At 38.0% G+C, this 17,342-nt stretch overlaps 2 protein-coding genes across 2 annotated transcripts in view; one reads left to right on the top strand and one right to left on the bottom strand.

The window, feature by feature from the left end:
• Positions 1-13,573: 13,573 nt before the first annotated feature.
• Positions 13,574-17,082, bottom strand: LOC121158392 (FUN14 domain-containing protein 1-like). Its single transcript, XM_040983098.1, has 2 exons — positions 16,962-17,082; positions 13,574-14,366 (listed from the first exon to the last, which is right to left on the bottom strand). The coding sequence occupies exon 2, from the start codon at positions 14,258-14,260 to the stop codon at positions 13,778-13,780; it is 483 nt and encodes a 160-aa protein (XP_040839032.1). The 5' UTR covers positions 14,261-14,366; positions 16,962-17,082; the 3' UTR covers positions 13,574-13,777.
• A 45-nt stretch (positions 17,083-17,127) lies between these two features.
• The window catches only part of MMS22L (MMS22 like, DNA repair protein), a 112,282-nt gene continuing 112,067 nt past the window's right edge, over positions 17,128-17,342 (top strand). The window contains exon 1 of the mRNA XM_040983801.1: positions 17,128-17,227. The gene's annotated coding sequence lies outside the window, so the exon portion shown is untranslated. The remainder of the gene's footprint in view (positions 17,228-17,342) is intronic.

Here is a 17,342-nt window from a genome sequence, read left to right as displayed (position 1 = left end):
CCTCATGACTGGAATTTCACCTTCTGGAGGCAGTTAGGAGGGAGGTGCAACAGGGCCACCTGACTAAGGAATATCTGAATATTCCCTCAACAGTCAAGGGCCTTGAGGTAGAGACTGCTAAACTTATGACATTTTTTTCAGTGCATTGAACAATGTGGTTTGGTTTGCTATCCTTTCAAGCAGGACATGTCTCTCAATTCCCAACCACTTAGAGCAGGGGTAAGAGTAACACAGGCATCTCTTTACTTCTTGCTTTCTTCAATGTGACTTTCCTTCTAATTTTAGCAAAGCAAGGTACTATGGTCTGGCTTCCACAGCTCTTGTAAAGGTATGCATATAGCTATTCATGTTGGTGCCTCTGCAGGGATGTGCTTCTTCATCACAATTTTGGCAACCATAAATAAAAGTCATAGGAACAAATATTATAATATTATAATATCAAATTTTATAAGAGCCATAAAGCAAGGGTGCAATAGCAATAGATCAAATTCCTGATGCAATTCTGGAGTTTGGGAAGTGTTTGAAAAGTTTACCTGTTAGTAAGGCCAGGTGCTGAGTAGGAAACTGGCCCATGGACCAGCTATTGGTAAAGTGTTTTTCTGACTGTTACGATTTTACAGCCTATTGCACAGAGTAGAGATTTAGCACCTGATAAAGAACAAGCATCTCTACTACTCAACAAGTGTTCACAGATTGGACTTCCAGACAATTTCTCTTGGAGTCATTTGCTTAACAATAATGATATATCAATGTCTGAAGGAGTAAATGGTAAACCACTAAAGAGACTAGAAAGCTAATTTAGTGATGTAACTATATCTTTTTTTTATTATTTTTTTAAAGATTTATTTTTATTATTTATTTTTATTGGAAAGGCGGATATACAGAGAGGAGAGACAGAGAGGAAGATCTTCCGTCCGATGATTCACTCCCCAAGTGAGCGCAACGGGCCAATACTATGCCAATACGAAGCCAGGAGCCTCTTCCGGGTCTCCCGTGCGGGTGCAGGTTCCCAAAGCTTTGGGCTGTCCTCGACTGCTTTCCCGGGCCACAGGCAGGGAGCTGGAAGGGAAGCGGGGCTGCCGGGATTAGAACCGGCGCCCATATGGGATCCCGGGCGTGCAAGGTGAGGACCTTTAACCACTTGCGCCACCGCGCCGGGCCCGATGTAACTATATCTTTCAAAAATATTCACAAAATTATCAAAGTTGTGATGTCAAGTTGCCGTATGCCCATCGTGTCTGGGTTCATTCCCTTAAAATTCTGCCTTTATTTTTCATTTTGACTGTTCCATGTCTAGGATTTAAAATGCTTGGTATTTAGCAGCTGCTCATTACGTATTTGTGGAGGTTGACACTATGGCATACCAGGCTGAGCCTTCACCTGCTGCACCAGCATCCTATATGAGCACTGGTTGGAGTCCCAGCAGTTTCCTATCCAATCCAGTTCCCTGCCTGGGAAGGCGGTAGAGGAGGGTCGAAGTACTTGGGCCTCCGCATCCACATGGGAGACTCAGAAGAAACTCCTGGATTGATTCAGAACAAAACTTCATTGGCCATATTAATAGTAGATAAAGTAGACTTTGGAACAAGGAAAGTTACTAGATATAAAGTGGAATTCAACATTTTGATGAAAGGTCACTGATAAAACATAGAAATCCAATGTCAAATGCACATGAACCTAGAAATAACACACCAAAGCACATGAAGTAACAACTGATAAAAATGAAAGTAACAGATAAATCTTCAATTATATATGGACATTTCCTGCACATTTTTCTCTTGGTAATCAGCAGAGCAGCAAAATATCAGCAAGAATCTACACAATCTGATTAACATCATCAACACTTGAGGTAACTGACATTTATCAAACAATAGCAGAATGTGTATTTTTCTTATGTTCATATGAAACACCATTTTATTAGTCTATTTTCCTGATACTATAATACAATATCAGATTGGGTATTTTTTATAAAGAAAATAGGTACATTTAGCTAATATTTTTGAAAATGTTCAAAACAGGGTGGCCACATATGTCCAGCCTCTGATGAAGGTTGTGTGACAGGTGGCATCACATGGCAGAAATGCATGCATATGACAGTTTGGTGGGGGGGTAGATTCATTATGCTTATAACTGTTCTTTATAAGACTAACTCACTCCATCAAACCCCACCCCTGTGCCTCCAATCACCTAAACACCTTCTACTTGACTTCACCTCTAAAGTTTCTACCACCTCCCATTATCCCCACCCTGTGAACTAAACCTCCAGGACATGAGTTTGGGTACATACTTATACTACAACCAACTCATAGCACTGGCATATATGATATTTTGATTGGCAAAGCAAATCATAGCAAAGCTAAGTACTGAGTGGATGTAAGTATTTTTCCGATCACAATTAAATTAAACAGGCACATGCAAAGTGTCCAACATCATCTGTCATAAGGGAAATATAAATGAACATGACTTCATGAGGCTGGTGCTGTGGTGTACTAGGCTAAGCCATCACATGCTGCACTGGCATACCATATGAGCACCACTTCAAGTACCAACTGCTTCTACTTCCAATCCAGCTCCCTGTTCATGGCCCTAGAAAGCAGTGGAGGATGATTCAAGTCCTTGGGCCCCTGCATCCATGTCAGAGACTGGGAGGAAGCTCCTGGTGCAACTCTGCCTATTACAGCCATTTGGTAGCGAGACAGCAGATGGAAGATCATTCTGTCTCTCTTTCTTTCTGAAACTCTGCCACACAAATAAAAATACAAACTTTAAAAATGACTTCTTATTCACAAAGTGAATCTATATTACATATTATGACAATGTGAATTTTTATTTTTTTTAAAGATTTATTTTTATTATTTTTTCATTGGAAAGGCGGATATACAGAGAGGAGAGACAGAGAGGAAGATCTTCCATCCGATGATTCACTCCCCAAGTGAGCGCAATGGGCCGATACTATGCCAATCCGAAGCCAGGAGCCTCTTCCGGGTCTCCCACGTGGGTGCAGGTTCCCAAAGCTTTGGGCTGTTCTCGACTGCTTTCCCAGGCCACAGGCAGGGAGCTGGAAGGGAAGCGGGGCTGCCGGGATTAGAACCGGCGCCCATATGGGATCCCGGGCGTGCAAGGTGAGGACCTTGAGCCACTTGCGCCACCGCGCCGGGCCCAATGTGAATTTTTAAAATATACAGACTTGAACAGAAAAAAGCTGAATTTTGCTGAATAAAACTGTATTTATTCATTCAAATAATTTTTATTATTTGAGAGAGTTACAAAGGGAATGGGGGATACTGAATAAAAGATCTGTCATTCACTGGTTCATTCTCCAAATGGTCACAATGACCAGGGCGGAGTCAGGCCAAAATCAGAAGCCAGGAGCTTCTCCCAGAGCTTCCATCTGGTGCAAGGACCTAAGGACCTTTCTCCACTATTTTTCAGGTATATTAGCAGTAAGCTGTGTTATCAGCGGAACATCTGAGAAATGAACTGTGTGTCTATAAGCTACAACAGTGGCCCCTGAATACAAATTTAAGCTAAGAAAATTTCTATTGCTTCACCTAATATTTATCTTACCCTTTTAATGTTATAGAATGGAAAATGAAAGCTACTGAAAAGGGAGCTGGGGGTAGTGGGAAGAGAAAGAGAGAAAATATAAAAGAAATTTCTATTCATTAGTTCATTCCTCCAAATAACTACAATAGCCTGGGCTGGGCCAAGTTGAAACCAAGAACATGTAACTCAATCTAGGTCTCTCATGTGGACAACAAGGATTGAAGCACTTCAGCCATCATTTACTGCCATTCTAGTGTGCACATTAGCGAGAAGCTGGATCAGACATGGAACCCAACTGGAACTCAAAGCAGGCATGCCAATATGGGATATGGATGCTGAAATCACTCTTACTCACTGGGAAAACAGTATTTCCTCTTAAATCCTTTCAATTTTAAAATGGCACCTCAGCTTCCTCTGACATTTAGAACCTTTAGACAGAACCATAATGCTTTCAATTTATTTACTTTCCAAGAGGGAAACAAAACTTAATAGAGATATTTGGTGATACTGACAGTGTTGTACAATTGTATTATTAAGAATAAACTATCCCGGCAGCCCCACTTCCCTGCCAGCTCCCTGGCGCCAGTTCTATCCCAGCAGCCCTGCTTCCCTTCCAGCTCCCTGCCTGTGGCCCGGGAAAGCAGTCGAGGACGGCCCAAAGCTTTGGGACCCTGCACCCGCGTGGGAGACCCAGAAGAGTCTCCTGGCTTCGGATTGGCATAGCATTGGCCCATTGCGCTCACTTGGGGAGTGAATCATTGGACAGAAGATCTTCCTCTCTGTCTCTCCTCTCTGTATATCCGCCTTTCCAATTAAAAAAGATAATAAAAATAAATCTTTAAAAAAAGAATAAACTAAAAAAATTACTAGCAATTATCACTTTTAAGAGGAAAATACTTAGTGTTCTAAGGAAATTAATGCCTTTAAATAATCTTATTCAACAAACTAGTTAATATAATTCAGCAGTTGGCAACTGTTTTTCAATAAAGGGCCAGTTAGTAAATAGTTGAAGTTTTATGAGCCATACACTTTTGTTTGCAAACTCTCTGTTCTGCTGTTAAATGAGAAAACAGCCATAAACAACACTTTAATACATGTAGTTATTTCAACAAGATTTTACTTATAAAAATGGGTAGCAGGCCATCCCTAGATCACAGGATGTATGTTGCTGCTATTGATATGATTTGATGCATTTCCTTTATGAAACTATATTCTTTGTGAAGACAGTTTTATACTGAATTGTCTGTCACCTGCAACTGAATCCAACCCAAGCTGTTACAGAAATTTACATTCCACTGAGTGATCAAAAGTTTCTGTGAAAGAGGAAAGTTCTAGTCTGAATAACTTAATGCTGTGAGGAAATAGGATTAACGGTGTTTGCAGGAGCAACTGCAACTTGTGCCTTGTATCCATCTTAAACTTTCTCCAAATTTTAGTTAGACATGTAATGAGTCATAAAGAAGACTGTCCTTCCTGGTGGGCCAGCATGGTGGTGCACCAAGCTAATCCCCTGCCCTGTAGTGCAGTTCATATCCTGGCTACTCCATTTCAAATAGAGCTCTTTGCTTATGGCCTAGAAAAGCCAACTACTCAGGCATGAAGAGTCTCCAGGCCTTGAGAAAGCTAGAAAATAAACAGTTCTGGCATAAGGAACAGCTTGTGGAAACATTTTGAAGCAAGAAAGAATACACTGCAGTGAATGAAGGTCAATGTGGTTGATACTTTACAACAGATATGAGAAATTGTACAGAGGAAGGCTGTGGGAAAAGAAGAGGTCAAATCACAGAGGTTAGTATGTCATATTTCAATATAAGAAAACCATTGTAGGATTTTGAAGGGTGCAGTATGATAATTTGACAAATGCACTCAGTATATGTTGATCAAATTAGATTAGTTACATTTCTACCTTCTCAAATATTTAAAAAATTCAACATTTAATAATTATACATATTTATTGAGTATGGTGGTAATTTTAAATAAATGTGCCCATCATGAACTGATGAAATCATGATTCAATGTCAATCTTTGCCATTACTTTATTATTGGATCCTTCAAACTCCTCTATTCTATTTCCTCATAAAACATTCAAGGAGTCTTCAGACAATCCATCAAAAATGTGAACCACAAAAAGATATGGATTTCAAAAGATGGAGATTTTAAAATTTCTGTGCCAAAACAAGCCAAAAGTTTAACTTGGTACATGAACTCTTTGAAGTCTGGGACATTTTCATAAAAGTTTCCACATATGAAGTAGAACATGCAACAATTGTTTTTCCATGTTAGCTTATTTTGCATCATATAATGTCCTCCAGTTCTATTGATTTTGCTATAAATGTCAACATTTTATTTTTTATAATCGAATAATATTTCACTGTGTGTATATATATCATATTTTCTTTATTCACTTACCCCTTGATGTATATCTTGGGTGATTCTGTATCTAAACTACTGTGAATAGAGCTGCAATAAATGTGAATAGAAGCATTATTTCTTTGAGCATATATCCATAGTTGGCTGATATATTTTAAGAAGGTTGACTTTTAGTTATGAAAGGAATCTTTGTACTGTTTTACTCAGTGTTTTACTCAAGTTTTTACTGGTTGTACTATTTTATATCAGCACCAACTTTTTATAAGACATTCCCGTTAGCATTTGATTTTATTTTTGTTGCTGTTGTTACTTTTGGTACTAGTAGCTCTAATAATTGTGGAGGTGATGTCTTATTTTGGTTTTGATTTGCATTTCCTTGAGTAGTGAATGATACTGAACGTTTTTCCTGTTCCTGCTAATCAATTGTATCTCTTTTGAAAAAGGACTTTTCAGATCATATGCCTCTTTACAAATTTGATAATGAGGGTTTTTGAGTTTGTTGAGCTCCTTATATACTCTGGATAGTAATCCTTTCCAAATTAATACTCTGTAAATATTTTTCTGTTGGTCTGCTGGTTGTTTCTTTACTCTCTGCTTCCTTTTCTGTGCAGAAACTTGTTTTGATACAATTAGCCTAATTTTACTTATGTTACTTATGCTTTTGGGATGTTATCCAAAACATATCTGCCTACATCATTATTTTAAAGTGTTTTTTTTCTTTCTTTATCTCCATCAAGTTCATAGTTACAGGTTATAAATTAAAGTTTGATCCATTTTGAGGTGACTTTTGAGAGGTGGGGACCTAATTTTATTCTTCTGTACCTGCATATCCAGTTTTGCTACTACCAGTTTTTGAAAAAAAGTGCCTTTTCTTCAATGTATGTTCTTGGGAACTTTGTCAGATCTTAACTAGATATATGCATATGATTGATTTCTGGGTTTTTTTTAATCCTGCTCCATGTGTCTATGTGTCTGTTTCATATCAGTATTAAACCACAGCTTCATAGTGTGTAATTAAATCAAGTACTATGATACATTCAGCTTTTATTTTTGTCAGGTTCACTACAGGTATTTTGAGTCTTTTATGGTTCCAGATGAACTTTACAATTTTTTTTTCATTTATGTAAAGAATTCATTTCAATTGATTCATAGAAAGTTTCTGATAAGACTCAACATCCTTCAGAGTAAAAACACTTAAAAAAAAACTAGGTACAGAGGAACACAACTCACAAAAATAAAGACTAGATTTGACAAATTAAAAGTCAATATGTCGGGCCCGGCGCAGTGGCGCAAGTGGTTCAAGGTCCTCACCTTGCACGCCCGGGATCCCATATGGGCGCCGGTTCTAATCCCGGCAGCCCCGCTTCCCTTCCAGCTCCCTGCCTGTGGCCTGGGAAAGCAGTCCAGCACAGCCCAAAGCTTTGGGAACCTGCACCCGCATGGGAGACCTGGAAGAGGCTCCTGGCTTTGGATCGGCATAGTATCGGCCCGTTGCGCTCACTTGGGGAGTGAATCATTGGACGGAAGATCTTCCTCTCTGTCTCTCCTCTCTGTATATCCGCCTTTCCAATGAAAAAAATAATAAAAATAAATCTTTAAAAAAAAAAAAGTCAATATGTCAAGTAATAAAAAGCTCAAAGTGTTCCTTTGAAGATCTGGAAGAAGACATGGATGATCACATTTATTGCTCTTATTAAACATATTATTAGAATTCTTAGGAAGAGAAATTAGGCAAGAGACACAAACAAAGAGCACAAACAATACTGGAAAAAAGGAAATTCAATTCTACATGTGTGCAGATGACATGGTTATATACATAGCATTCACAGACTTTACAGAGGCAGTGATATTAATTGGCAAACATTAAGAAAATTTCATTAGGCAGAGGTGAGGACAATGTAGTAGACAGAGCGTCTGCTGACTGACCTGTAGGGTATCTCATCCACTTGCCTTTGATAACTACACGAACATAGGCACTCCTATATTTGCTGCATTCTTGAAAAGTGTCAACCAATGTGTCCTATTCTCAACTCTTGTCTAAATTGGGACAGAACCTTTTAGCTGTGTTAAGAAGAGGTAAAGGGAATTGAACAGGCTTACCCATTTAAAATAACTATTTGTAAATTTATCTTCACTTGCCTAGGAATATTCTGATATAGACTTCACGGAGGGACTTCAAACTAGCAGCCAGAAAGCCAATATGGCATATTAATTGATTTTTCTCCACCTATATCTATTTTGTATCAAATTATTTTCATGCCTTTCCAAAGGCTTTACAACTTTCATTTCACTGCTACCTCTAAGGCTACCTTATATCTTTCCAACTTTAGAATATATGCTGCCGAAGTGAGCACATGGCTACCTTATATCTTCTTCCAATCCTTAAGAATCAAGTCAACTTAAAAAAGAAAAAGGCAGAACAGATGACACTGCACTACCACATAGGCTTTACTTACCTTCTTAATATAGTTATTACAAAAAGCCAGGAGCTACAAATTGAAAAAGAAAACCTCAAGAGAGGCAATGTGGCTTGAATGCATCAGAATAAAAATAGACTTTGAAATGAGATCTATCTTCAAAATCATCTTTGATCACTCTACCACATCAAAACTTTAATTCAGCAATACATCTACTGATATATTGGGAAAGCACTAAGTACCTTCAAGATAAAGTTACTATACATTGAAGGCATAATATTACATAAAAGTTCCTCACCTATTGAAACTTTGAGTGTATTTCAAAAAACAAAATATGATCAAATTATCACATATGCCAATACAAAATTGAACCTGTAGCATGTGAGCTGTGGAGAATTTTTATAAGAGAAGAAGTTATGAAAGAAGTGGTAGAGGTATTCAAGAATAAAAATATTCATTGCCTCATAAGTTTTGTCCCAATTTTCAGGGCGGTTATTTTTTAAATAGTGATGAGACTGATCTGTTCTTTCTAGCATTTTTGGGAGAAAATCACTTCAGTGAAGGATGAAGAAGACTATGGGAGAAGGTGACATACAGAGTGAATGTTTAGTGAAATGAAATGTTAGCAAACTATTGGATTTCCTCTTGAGAAATATGCATAGCTCATTATAGCTTCACACTGAATATGGAGTTATTGGCTAACTTTTGACAAATTTAAGTAAAACTGAGTCTTAGTGATGAAGTAAATATGGGGACATGAGAGACAAAATTGTCAAAGATACTACTATTAAGCACTTGGTTTTTCAGTCAAGGAAGAGCCTTTCAAAAAGAAAAAAAAAGATCTGGTTTCTAAGAAAACATGATGCATTCATTATTAAACATCAAATTTGAGGAATTTTTAAGACACCCATGAGGCAATATTAGTAAGCACTTACATTTACAGCTCTGAAATTCAGGGGAAAGATTCCAGATGAAGATGTACACTTCAGAGTAAACTTACCAGAATTAGTAACAGAAATTGTGGTTGTGAACAGTTTGGTGACAAAAACAGAGTAAGACCTAAAAGGGGCCTACAATGCACCTATTACTACTTATTTATAAAATTCCAACCATAGTTTGTTTTGCCTTATTATCTATAGAGTTTTCCTTAGTGTTTGTTACGCTTTGAGATTTTAAGTGTGTTACTAAGTACATTAATGGCCCATCTTTTTGTAGTAAGTAATGCTAAATTTCAGTGGCTTGAAGCAACAAAATCTGATTTACTCAAACTAAAATTTTATTATTTAATGAAACAAATTGTCTTATCCAGGAATTTACATATAGCTCAGCTGAATCTTCTGCTGCAAGGACTTCTACAGACTGCAAAGTGTCAAGCCACAGTGGCTAGCCAAAATAAATGATGTTACAATAGCTTAGCCAACAGCCACTTAGGAGTCAGATAGTCCATATAAGAGCGTTCCCGGGTCCGGCGGCGTGGCCTAGCAGCTAAAATCCTCGCCTTGAAAACGCCAGGATCCCATATGGGCACCGGTTCTAATCCCGGCAGCTCCACTTCCCTTCCAGCTCCTTGCTTGTGGCCTGGGAAAGCCGTCGAGGACAGCCCAAAAATTTGGGACTCTGCACCCATGTAGGATGTCTGGAAGAAGTTCCTGGATCCTGGCTTCGGATCAGCATAGCATCGGTTGTTACATTTACTTGGGGAGTGAATCATTGGACGGAAGATCTTTCTCTCTGTCTCTCCTCCTCTCTGTATATCTGACTTTCCAATAAATAAATCTTTTTTTTTTTTTTAAAGAGTGTTCCCACTTTGGACACCAAGTGCAATATCAAGGAATTTTCAAAATCCCCCTGAAAGTTATTATACGCAGACTTACATTTTATTAAAGGTAAAGGATACAGATTCAAATCAACCAATGGGGTGGGGGTTGGAGGAGGGAGTACATTGGGTAGTCTTACAAAGTCCCAAACTTTTCAGTTGAACTTAAAGTATTTTTTTCTCTGTGGAGTCAGGATGCATTACTCACCCATTATTGTGTGACAATGTTCACAGAATGCTGCCAACTGCTGAAGACTACTGAAGACAGGATCAGAGCTTAGTGGAGCTCTGTTGGTTAAGGGGTTTTAATTCACATGAGTGATCTCTATCTCCAAGTTGACTGACAGGCAAAGGCCAATCCTAAATTACATTGGTTTTTCAGGCATGGCCAATTACTATTCAAAATCAAATTGGTATAATGTACAATATGATCCAGGCTGCAGACAAAAATACATTTTCACTATCAAATGCAATATTGTGTGTATGTGTCCACCTTTCATGCACAGACATACAAATATAAATACATAAAGATTCAAGAAAGAATGACGACTAATATTAAAATCTTGTGGTCAGGTTTTTCAAGGTTTGAAAACTTGTGTACTATGTGTTAATGACATCATTAAACATTTTTTTCACTATATAATGAATTTTCTCTGTTTCAATTAATTAAAACTTCACAAACATTGTAACACAAATGTCATTGCAGATGAATTGCTGGAGAAACTAACAAAACATAATGACTTAATTGTAATTTTTTAAATTATAAATCTCAACTGCACTCTCAATACTCCCAGGTATTACTACTACACTTTCATAGTAAATATACTTTTGAGCTCACCAAAATGAACACACCATGCTTTCCTTCTCAAATCCCTAACAATTATTCTTTTTTCCCATTTCCAATTGGTACATCATAGAGAAAACAGACAAAATAAAACAGAAACTAATCAAACTTTCTACCATCCAATTCACCAGCTTTGGCCTTCTTTACCAGCATGCTTTTACTCTGTTATAATGAAAAGCCATCCTTGATACTATTAGAGGTTGATGAGTCATCTGCATAGAGACAGCATCATCTCTCATCTCCTCTCACCATCCCAGTGCCTGAACTCCTGCAATCATTCATCTCTTCAGCACGACCTTTTTTTATGTACTTGAAAATCAGCACCCTAACTTCACTAACAATTTCTTACATACCCTGTCTTCAACCTACCACCTATCTGCGGTCATATTTCCCTCTTGCCTAGTTTTTCTCTGATTTATTTTAAGTTATATCTCTGGGTAAAATTTCCAGATTAGTGGTTATTCACCTCCAATTTATCTAACCCATATCAACCAAATATTTCCTTTATTAAGCTGAAATTTTATTAGCATCTATAGTGATCTCCAGCTTGCTATATGCAGAGTTAAGTAGCTTTTTCTTATTGTATAAGCAGCATTTTATATAGATGGTCCATTCCAATATACCTGTGGGTTTTTATAATGGGTATTATATATCACTGCCTACTTGATTTTTCTCCTAAGAAAGGAACAGCCTTACTTTTGCCCTTCCTCGCTGGCATTTCCCTGTTTACCAGCCATTTGAATATCCAAATCTTCCATAGGGCTATTTTCTATTATACATATTAACAAATGTCTAAATAATGTGAAGGTAAATGTCAAAATTCCTTTTGAAAGAAAGATTATCAATATCCCAGAATTCTACCAGTATTTGTTGAAAAAATTAACCTTTAACCATATTCCTTTGCTAAAATCATTTTAGGAGGGGGAGAAAAAGGGTCCTATTCCTATATTTTCTATTTCATTATGTCTAGCCTTAGATCAGTACCATGGCTTTTTGATTAGTACAGTTTTACAATCAGTTCGGCAATTAAATACTGTGAATCATACAATGTTTTCCTTAAAATCATTTTTGTTATTCTTGATTTTTTGCACTCTCCCGTCAACTTTAGGATACATTTGTTAGTTTCTACAAAAGAAAATTTCACCACGATTTTCACTGGAGGTTTCATTAAGTCTATAAATATATTTTGAGACAAATTCTAATATTAAATCATGTAATTCATGATCATATTGTGTTCCATTTTATCTGGTATCCCTGAATTTTTTTTTTTTTTTAGCAATTGCTTATATCCGTCAGTATATAGAATTCTGGGAAAATTTTGAAAAATTTTGTTCTTTGTCTTGATGTCATTAAATGTTACAGCATAGTTTCTAAGTATTCAGTTCTTGCCTACAATAATACAATTTATCTTTGCATATTAAGACTAAATCTGCCATTCTACTAGATTAAACATTAGCTGTAATTGCTGCATGTGGAATTTTTTTTAGGACACTCTATATAAATGACTATGAGAATGAAGATTATTTAATTTATTCCCTTTCTATCTGAACAACTGATGTTTTTTCTCACACTTAATTTCACTGGCTAGTTACCTCCAATAAAATGCTGAAATAGATAAAGTAGCCATTTTTGCTTTTTCCTCAGTCTAAGGGAGAAAGCATTCATTTCCTATGATTAAGTATGATGTTAATAGCATGTTTTTCATCAAAAACTGATATAAACAAAATTTTCTAAATTTGCAGAGTTGTTAGCATGAAGGGATAATGGATTTTTTTTTCAAATTCTTTTTGTATATATTGAGATGGTGTGATTTTACTTTTCCTAATTTGATGATATAATGAACTACTTGGATTCCTTCTTGAAATCTGAACTAACCCTATATTCCTAAATTGAATCTGATTTTCTTATGAGACATCATTCTTTCTAAAGTATTGTGCTAAGACTTCTGCCTCTGTGATACTGGGTTGCAATTTTGCATGTGTAGTTCCTCAGTTTATTGTAAATATTTTCTGGAAAAAAAAAAACACACAGCTTTAGGCCAGCATTGTAGTGCACTGGATTAAGTAACCATCAGTAATGCTGCCATCCCAAATGAGACTATCAGTTTGAATTGCAGCTGCTGTTTCCCATCCAGCTCCCTCTAATCTATCTTGGAAAGCAGCAAATGATAACTCAAGTACCTGAGGCCCTGCCATCCCTGTGGGAAACTCTGATGGAGTTCTAGACTCCTAGATTTGAACTGACCCAACCCTGACATTTGTAGCCACTTGGAGAGTGAACCAGTGGGGATAAGATCTCTCTTTCTCCCTCTCTGTGACACTTCCTTTGAAGTAAATATAACAAATTATTTTTTTAAACAGTCAGCCCCGATGTAGATCTATGACAATTTTTTTAAAATTAATGGTACTATACTATGAACTACAACATCTTATTTGAATTGAGGATAACATTTTATTGGGCTATAATTCCAACAGATATTTTTCTTCTCCAAATCTAAATTTTATGGTGATACTTCATATCTAGCATATTAAAAATAATGACGAAAGTCATGTTTTTCTCAAAAACACTATATTTACATGCCACACAGTTGAGTTTTTTTTTTTTTTTGTGGTTTTGGTTTTAATTAGCAGGTACTACATAGGGAATATTTTAAGCTTCAGATATCAAATTGTAAGTTCTGAGTTCAGTCTTGTTCAGCTAATTGTTTCTCTTGAGGGGCATGTACTGTTGTGAGCACATTGTTTTCTAACATTTGAATGCACTCTGGTAGAGCCTTCATGTCTTTTAAGAAGCAAGTCCTAGCAAGAAGCCTCCCACAAGTCCAGTAGATATCACAATGTTCTGTTTGACACATTCCACTGCTTTTTCAAGAATATTATTCATTTCAGGTGCTGTTCTTTTTGCTTGTTTCTCAATCTGCCTTTTTGCTTTGTTAAAATCTTTTTCGATTTTCTTCCAGTCAATCTGCACATAGCCAAAGTGCTTGGCAATATGAAACAGAAGAAAACCACCACTTACTGCAGTTGCTGCAACTTTTCCAACTTTCTGGAACAAATATCCTGCACACCAGCCAGTTAGACCACCCATGACAATCTGTGTGGCTACAGAGTATTTTTCTGCCACAGATCCTGAGCTGTGGCTCAACACTTGATTCCACCAGAGACGCCTTCTTGTGTACTCAGTTAAATCCAACACTTCATAAGACTCATCACTTTCATATTCTTGGAACAGAGGATTGCAAGTTACCATCTCTGGGTTGGTTCCCATCTGCCCTCTTAGATTACAATTTCTTCTCTTGTCACTCAGGTTTTGATATCAATATAACTCTGGCTTCATAACGTAAAATTTAAAGTGTTGCATCCTCTTCTATTTTCTGTAAAAGCACAAAATTGGTTTTATCCATTTTTAAAAATGCTTGGAAAAGTTCAATAGTAAAGCATTTAGTTCTGAAGATTTCTTTCAACAAGTGATATGTGTGTGGTGGGAAGAGTAAGAGGGAAAATGAGGGAAGGATGTGCTTTTCAAACCAAGGATGCAAATTGCTATCATGTACATTAAGCTACTTTACTTTACTTACATTACTTTATCTTATTCTTCTTTTGTGAGCCTTGGCATCTTTTTTTGTTTTTCAAGAAATCTGCTCATTTATGTCTACTGGCATAAAATGTTCTTGATATTCTCTCATATCTTTACCATTGCAATGTGTTTTTTAATTGGTTTTGCTATGAAGCTTGTCAATTATATTGATCTGTTCAAGAAAGCAACTCTTTAAAATGTTTTTCTAGTTTTCTTCAGTTTCATCCTTTACTAACATAAACAATACTATGCATTTTAATATTTTCATTTAAATTTTATTTATCTATTTTCTTTTTGATTCACAGATTTCAATTGTAACTCTGTTATTTACTTTCCAGATATTTAGAGTTTCCAGTTATCTGTTATATATTTCAAATTTAATTCCATGTGGTCAGACAATATACTATGTGTGATTTTGGTCTTTTTAAAATTTATTTATTTTTACTGGAAAATAAGATACACAGTGAGGAGGAGAGATAGGAAGATCTTCCATCCGGTGACTCATTCCCCAAGTTGCCAAATGGTCAAAGGTAAACTTATCCAAAACCAGGAACCAGGACCTTTTTCTTGTATCCCACCTGGGCTCAGGGTTCCAAGGCTTTGGGCTGTCCATGACTGCTTTCCCACATTACAAGCAGGGAGCTGGATATGAAGCAGGGACGCTGGGATAGGAATCAGTGCCCACATGGGATCCTGGCACAGGCAATCTGAGGACTTGAGCTGCTAGGCTACTACGCCAGCCTGACTTTGGTCTCTTTAAAGTTGGAAAACTTTACTGCTCAGAATATGCTCTATTCACTTGATAATATTTATCAAGAATAACTATTCTATTCTATTCTATTGTGTTAAGTCATGTACAAATGCCAGTTAGGTGAAGTTGATTAGTAGTATTAAGTTTCTTTAACTTTCTTCATATTTGCTTCTTCAGTTGAAGAAAGCAGAGTTCCTATGTCTTTCAAATTGTTTTCAGTATTTCACCTATAAATTTTGATATTTTGGCTTAATGGAGGCTTAAGCAAACTGTTGTTAGATGTATGTACATTTAGTGTCCTCACACCTTCCTGACAAATGACTGCTTTCTGAGAGATTCATTCTTCATCTTGGTCCCCACTCCAGGAAACTGAGCTTTTAAAAAAAACTTCCTTGTCTTGATTTAGGTTGATTTGGGGCAGTGTGAGATACTAGGTAGAAACTAAAATCATAAGTTTATTACCTGATGGGCTGTAAGTTAGCAGTGGTTATGTTCCCTCATGAAGGCATAGTTATCCAATAGTGGCTGGTGACTATAGCAGGAACTCACTGCCCTCTGGTAGTTTCTTCTTCCCTTTCCTCCTTAGGCCTAGGGATGACTAGTGATTCATTAACCTTGGGTTCTTTACTATCATTTTTTGTTTTCTGGTAAACCTGTCCTAAACTCTGGAAACAGCCTTTACATTAAGCACCTTTCAGTTAGCCTTCTTGAGCTATTCTATATATTAATATTAATTAGTATCAATACCACTAGCTTAAATTAGTTGTGTAGTTTGTGTTGATCCTACTCACCTTAATCAAGCAAATTGGTCATTTGACATTAGACACTTAAGGAAAAGGGAGTCTATTTCAGTGTTTGAGCAGAGGAAGACGTACAAATATCTATGAAGCGTCAGGGAACAGAATTCTCTTATCTAGGCACTAGTTCTTGAGGTGGTTGTGGGCAACTCACATACCCCCCACAGACATCAAAAAGCTGCTTCACTCCTCAACAAAGTCTCAGGTCTCCTTATGCTTCAGAGCAACAAAACAGTTCTGACTCCAACCACAAAATCCTGGGTTGTGGTCAGAACTGAGTGCATGCTGTGTCGTTCCCTCATGTTATGGGACTCATCAGAAAATGTGCACTATCTGAATACTATCTGCCCAGGAACTGAACTCAGTACCGACTACGCCGTGGAGGAACGAGCAAAGGGCTGTTATCTTTCTTAAATTCCAAGGTGAGGATACACTGCAGCGTTACTTCTGTCTTACAATGAGAAGTCTGTGGAGTTTATTGTCAAGAACGCTTTTGGAAAGAAAGTGGAAACACCGCCACTCACTAGACGGTAACCCGCTCAGGAGTGTGGCTAAGAAAGGGGGCCACCGTGTTTATAGCCATAGCAAGGTCCGCCTGACCTACTCTGTGAAACCAAACACCGAATCTGCTTCATTTTTGCACCGGCCTGGCCCATAGTCCACGAACAGAAAGCATCCTGCATCCCAACCAAAGTTACTGCTCCCTCAGTGTGAGGACGGCACGGCACAGCTCTGGGCGTGAGCGAGCCGCCCCTGTCGCACTCACTCTAGTTAAACACTTTTCTAACACGCACGGACATAAAGCAACCTCGCTGTCCTCGGGCCTTCCTCAGGCCTTCCTCACCTTAGCCTCAGTTTCCCGTTCGTTTTCCTACAAGGACCCACAAGACACCTCCTTCCGGCCTATGACGTCCAAAAAAAAAAAAAAAGTTTTGGCACCTTCCTCCCGTTCGGCAGATTCTCGCGAGACTTGCGAGCTGTGCGCCGTGGCTCCGCCCTCTCGGAGCGCGGGCGCGTCGTGGCGGGAATTTCGCCGGTTTCTGCTCCGGAGCCCGCGGGATCCCGGGCTGTGGTCTGGATCGCGAGCGGCAGATTTCGGGAACTGGGAGTGTGAGCTCGCGGGAAAGGGGTTCTGCGGCTTCCTGGCGAGGGACCCCGAGGCAGGCCGGGGGGAGCCGGCTTCCGGGCCCCCGGCGAGGCGCTGGCCCCGGATTCCCTCCGAGAG

This window comes from Ochotona curzoniae, unplaced genomic scaffold, assembly GCF_017591425.1.
Source record: "Ochotona curzoniae isolate NIBS_2020 unplaced genomic scaffold, NIBS_Ocur_1.0 contig_3819, whole genome shotgun sequence".
Classification (NCBI taxonomy): Eukaryota; Metazoa; Chordata; class Mammalia; order Lagomorpha; family Ochotonidae; genus Ochotona; species Ochotona curzoniae.
The sequence above is the reverse complement of the archived record's forward strand: the minus strand, read 5'-3'. Positions and strand labels throughout refer to the sequence as shown.

Bases quoted from the DNA above. Each gene is read 5' to 3' on its own strand.
- LOC121158392 (XM_040983098.1), bottom strand. From the start codon at position 14,260: ATGGGAACCAACCCAGAGATGGTAACTTGCAATCCTCTGTTCCAAGAA.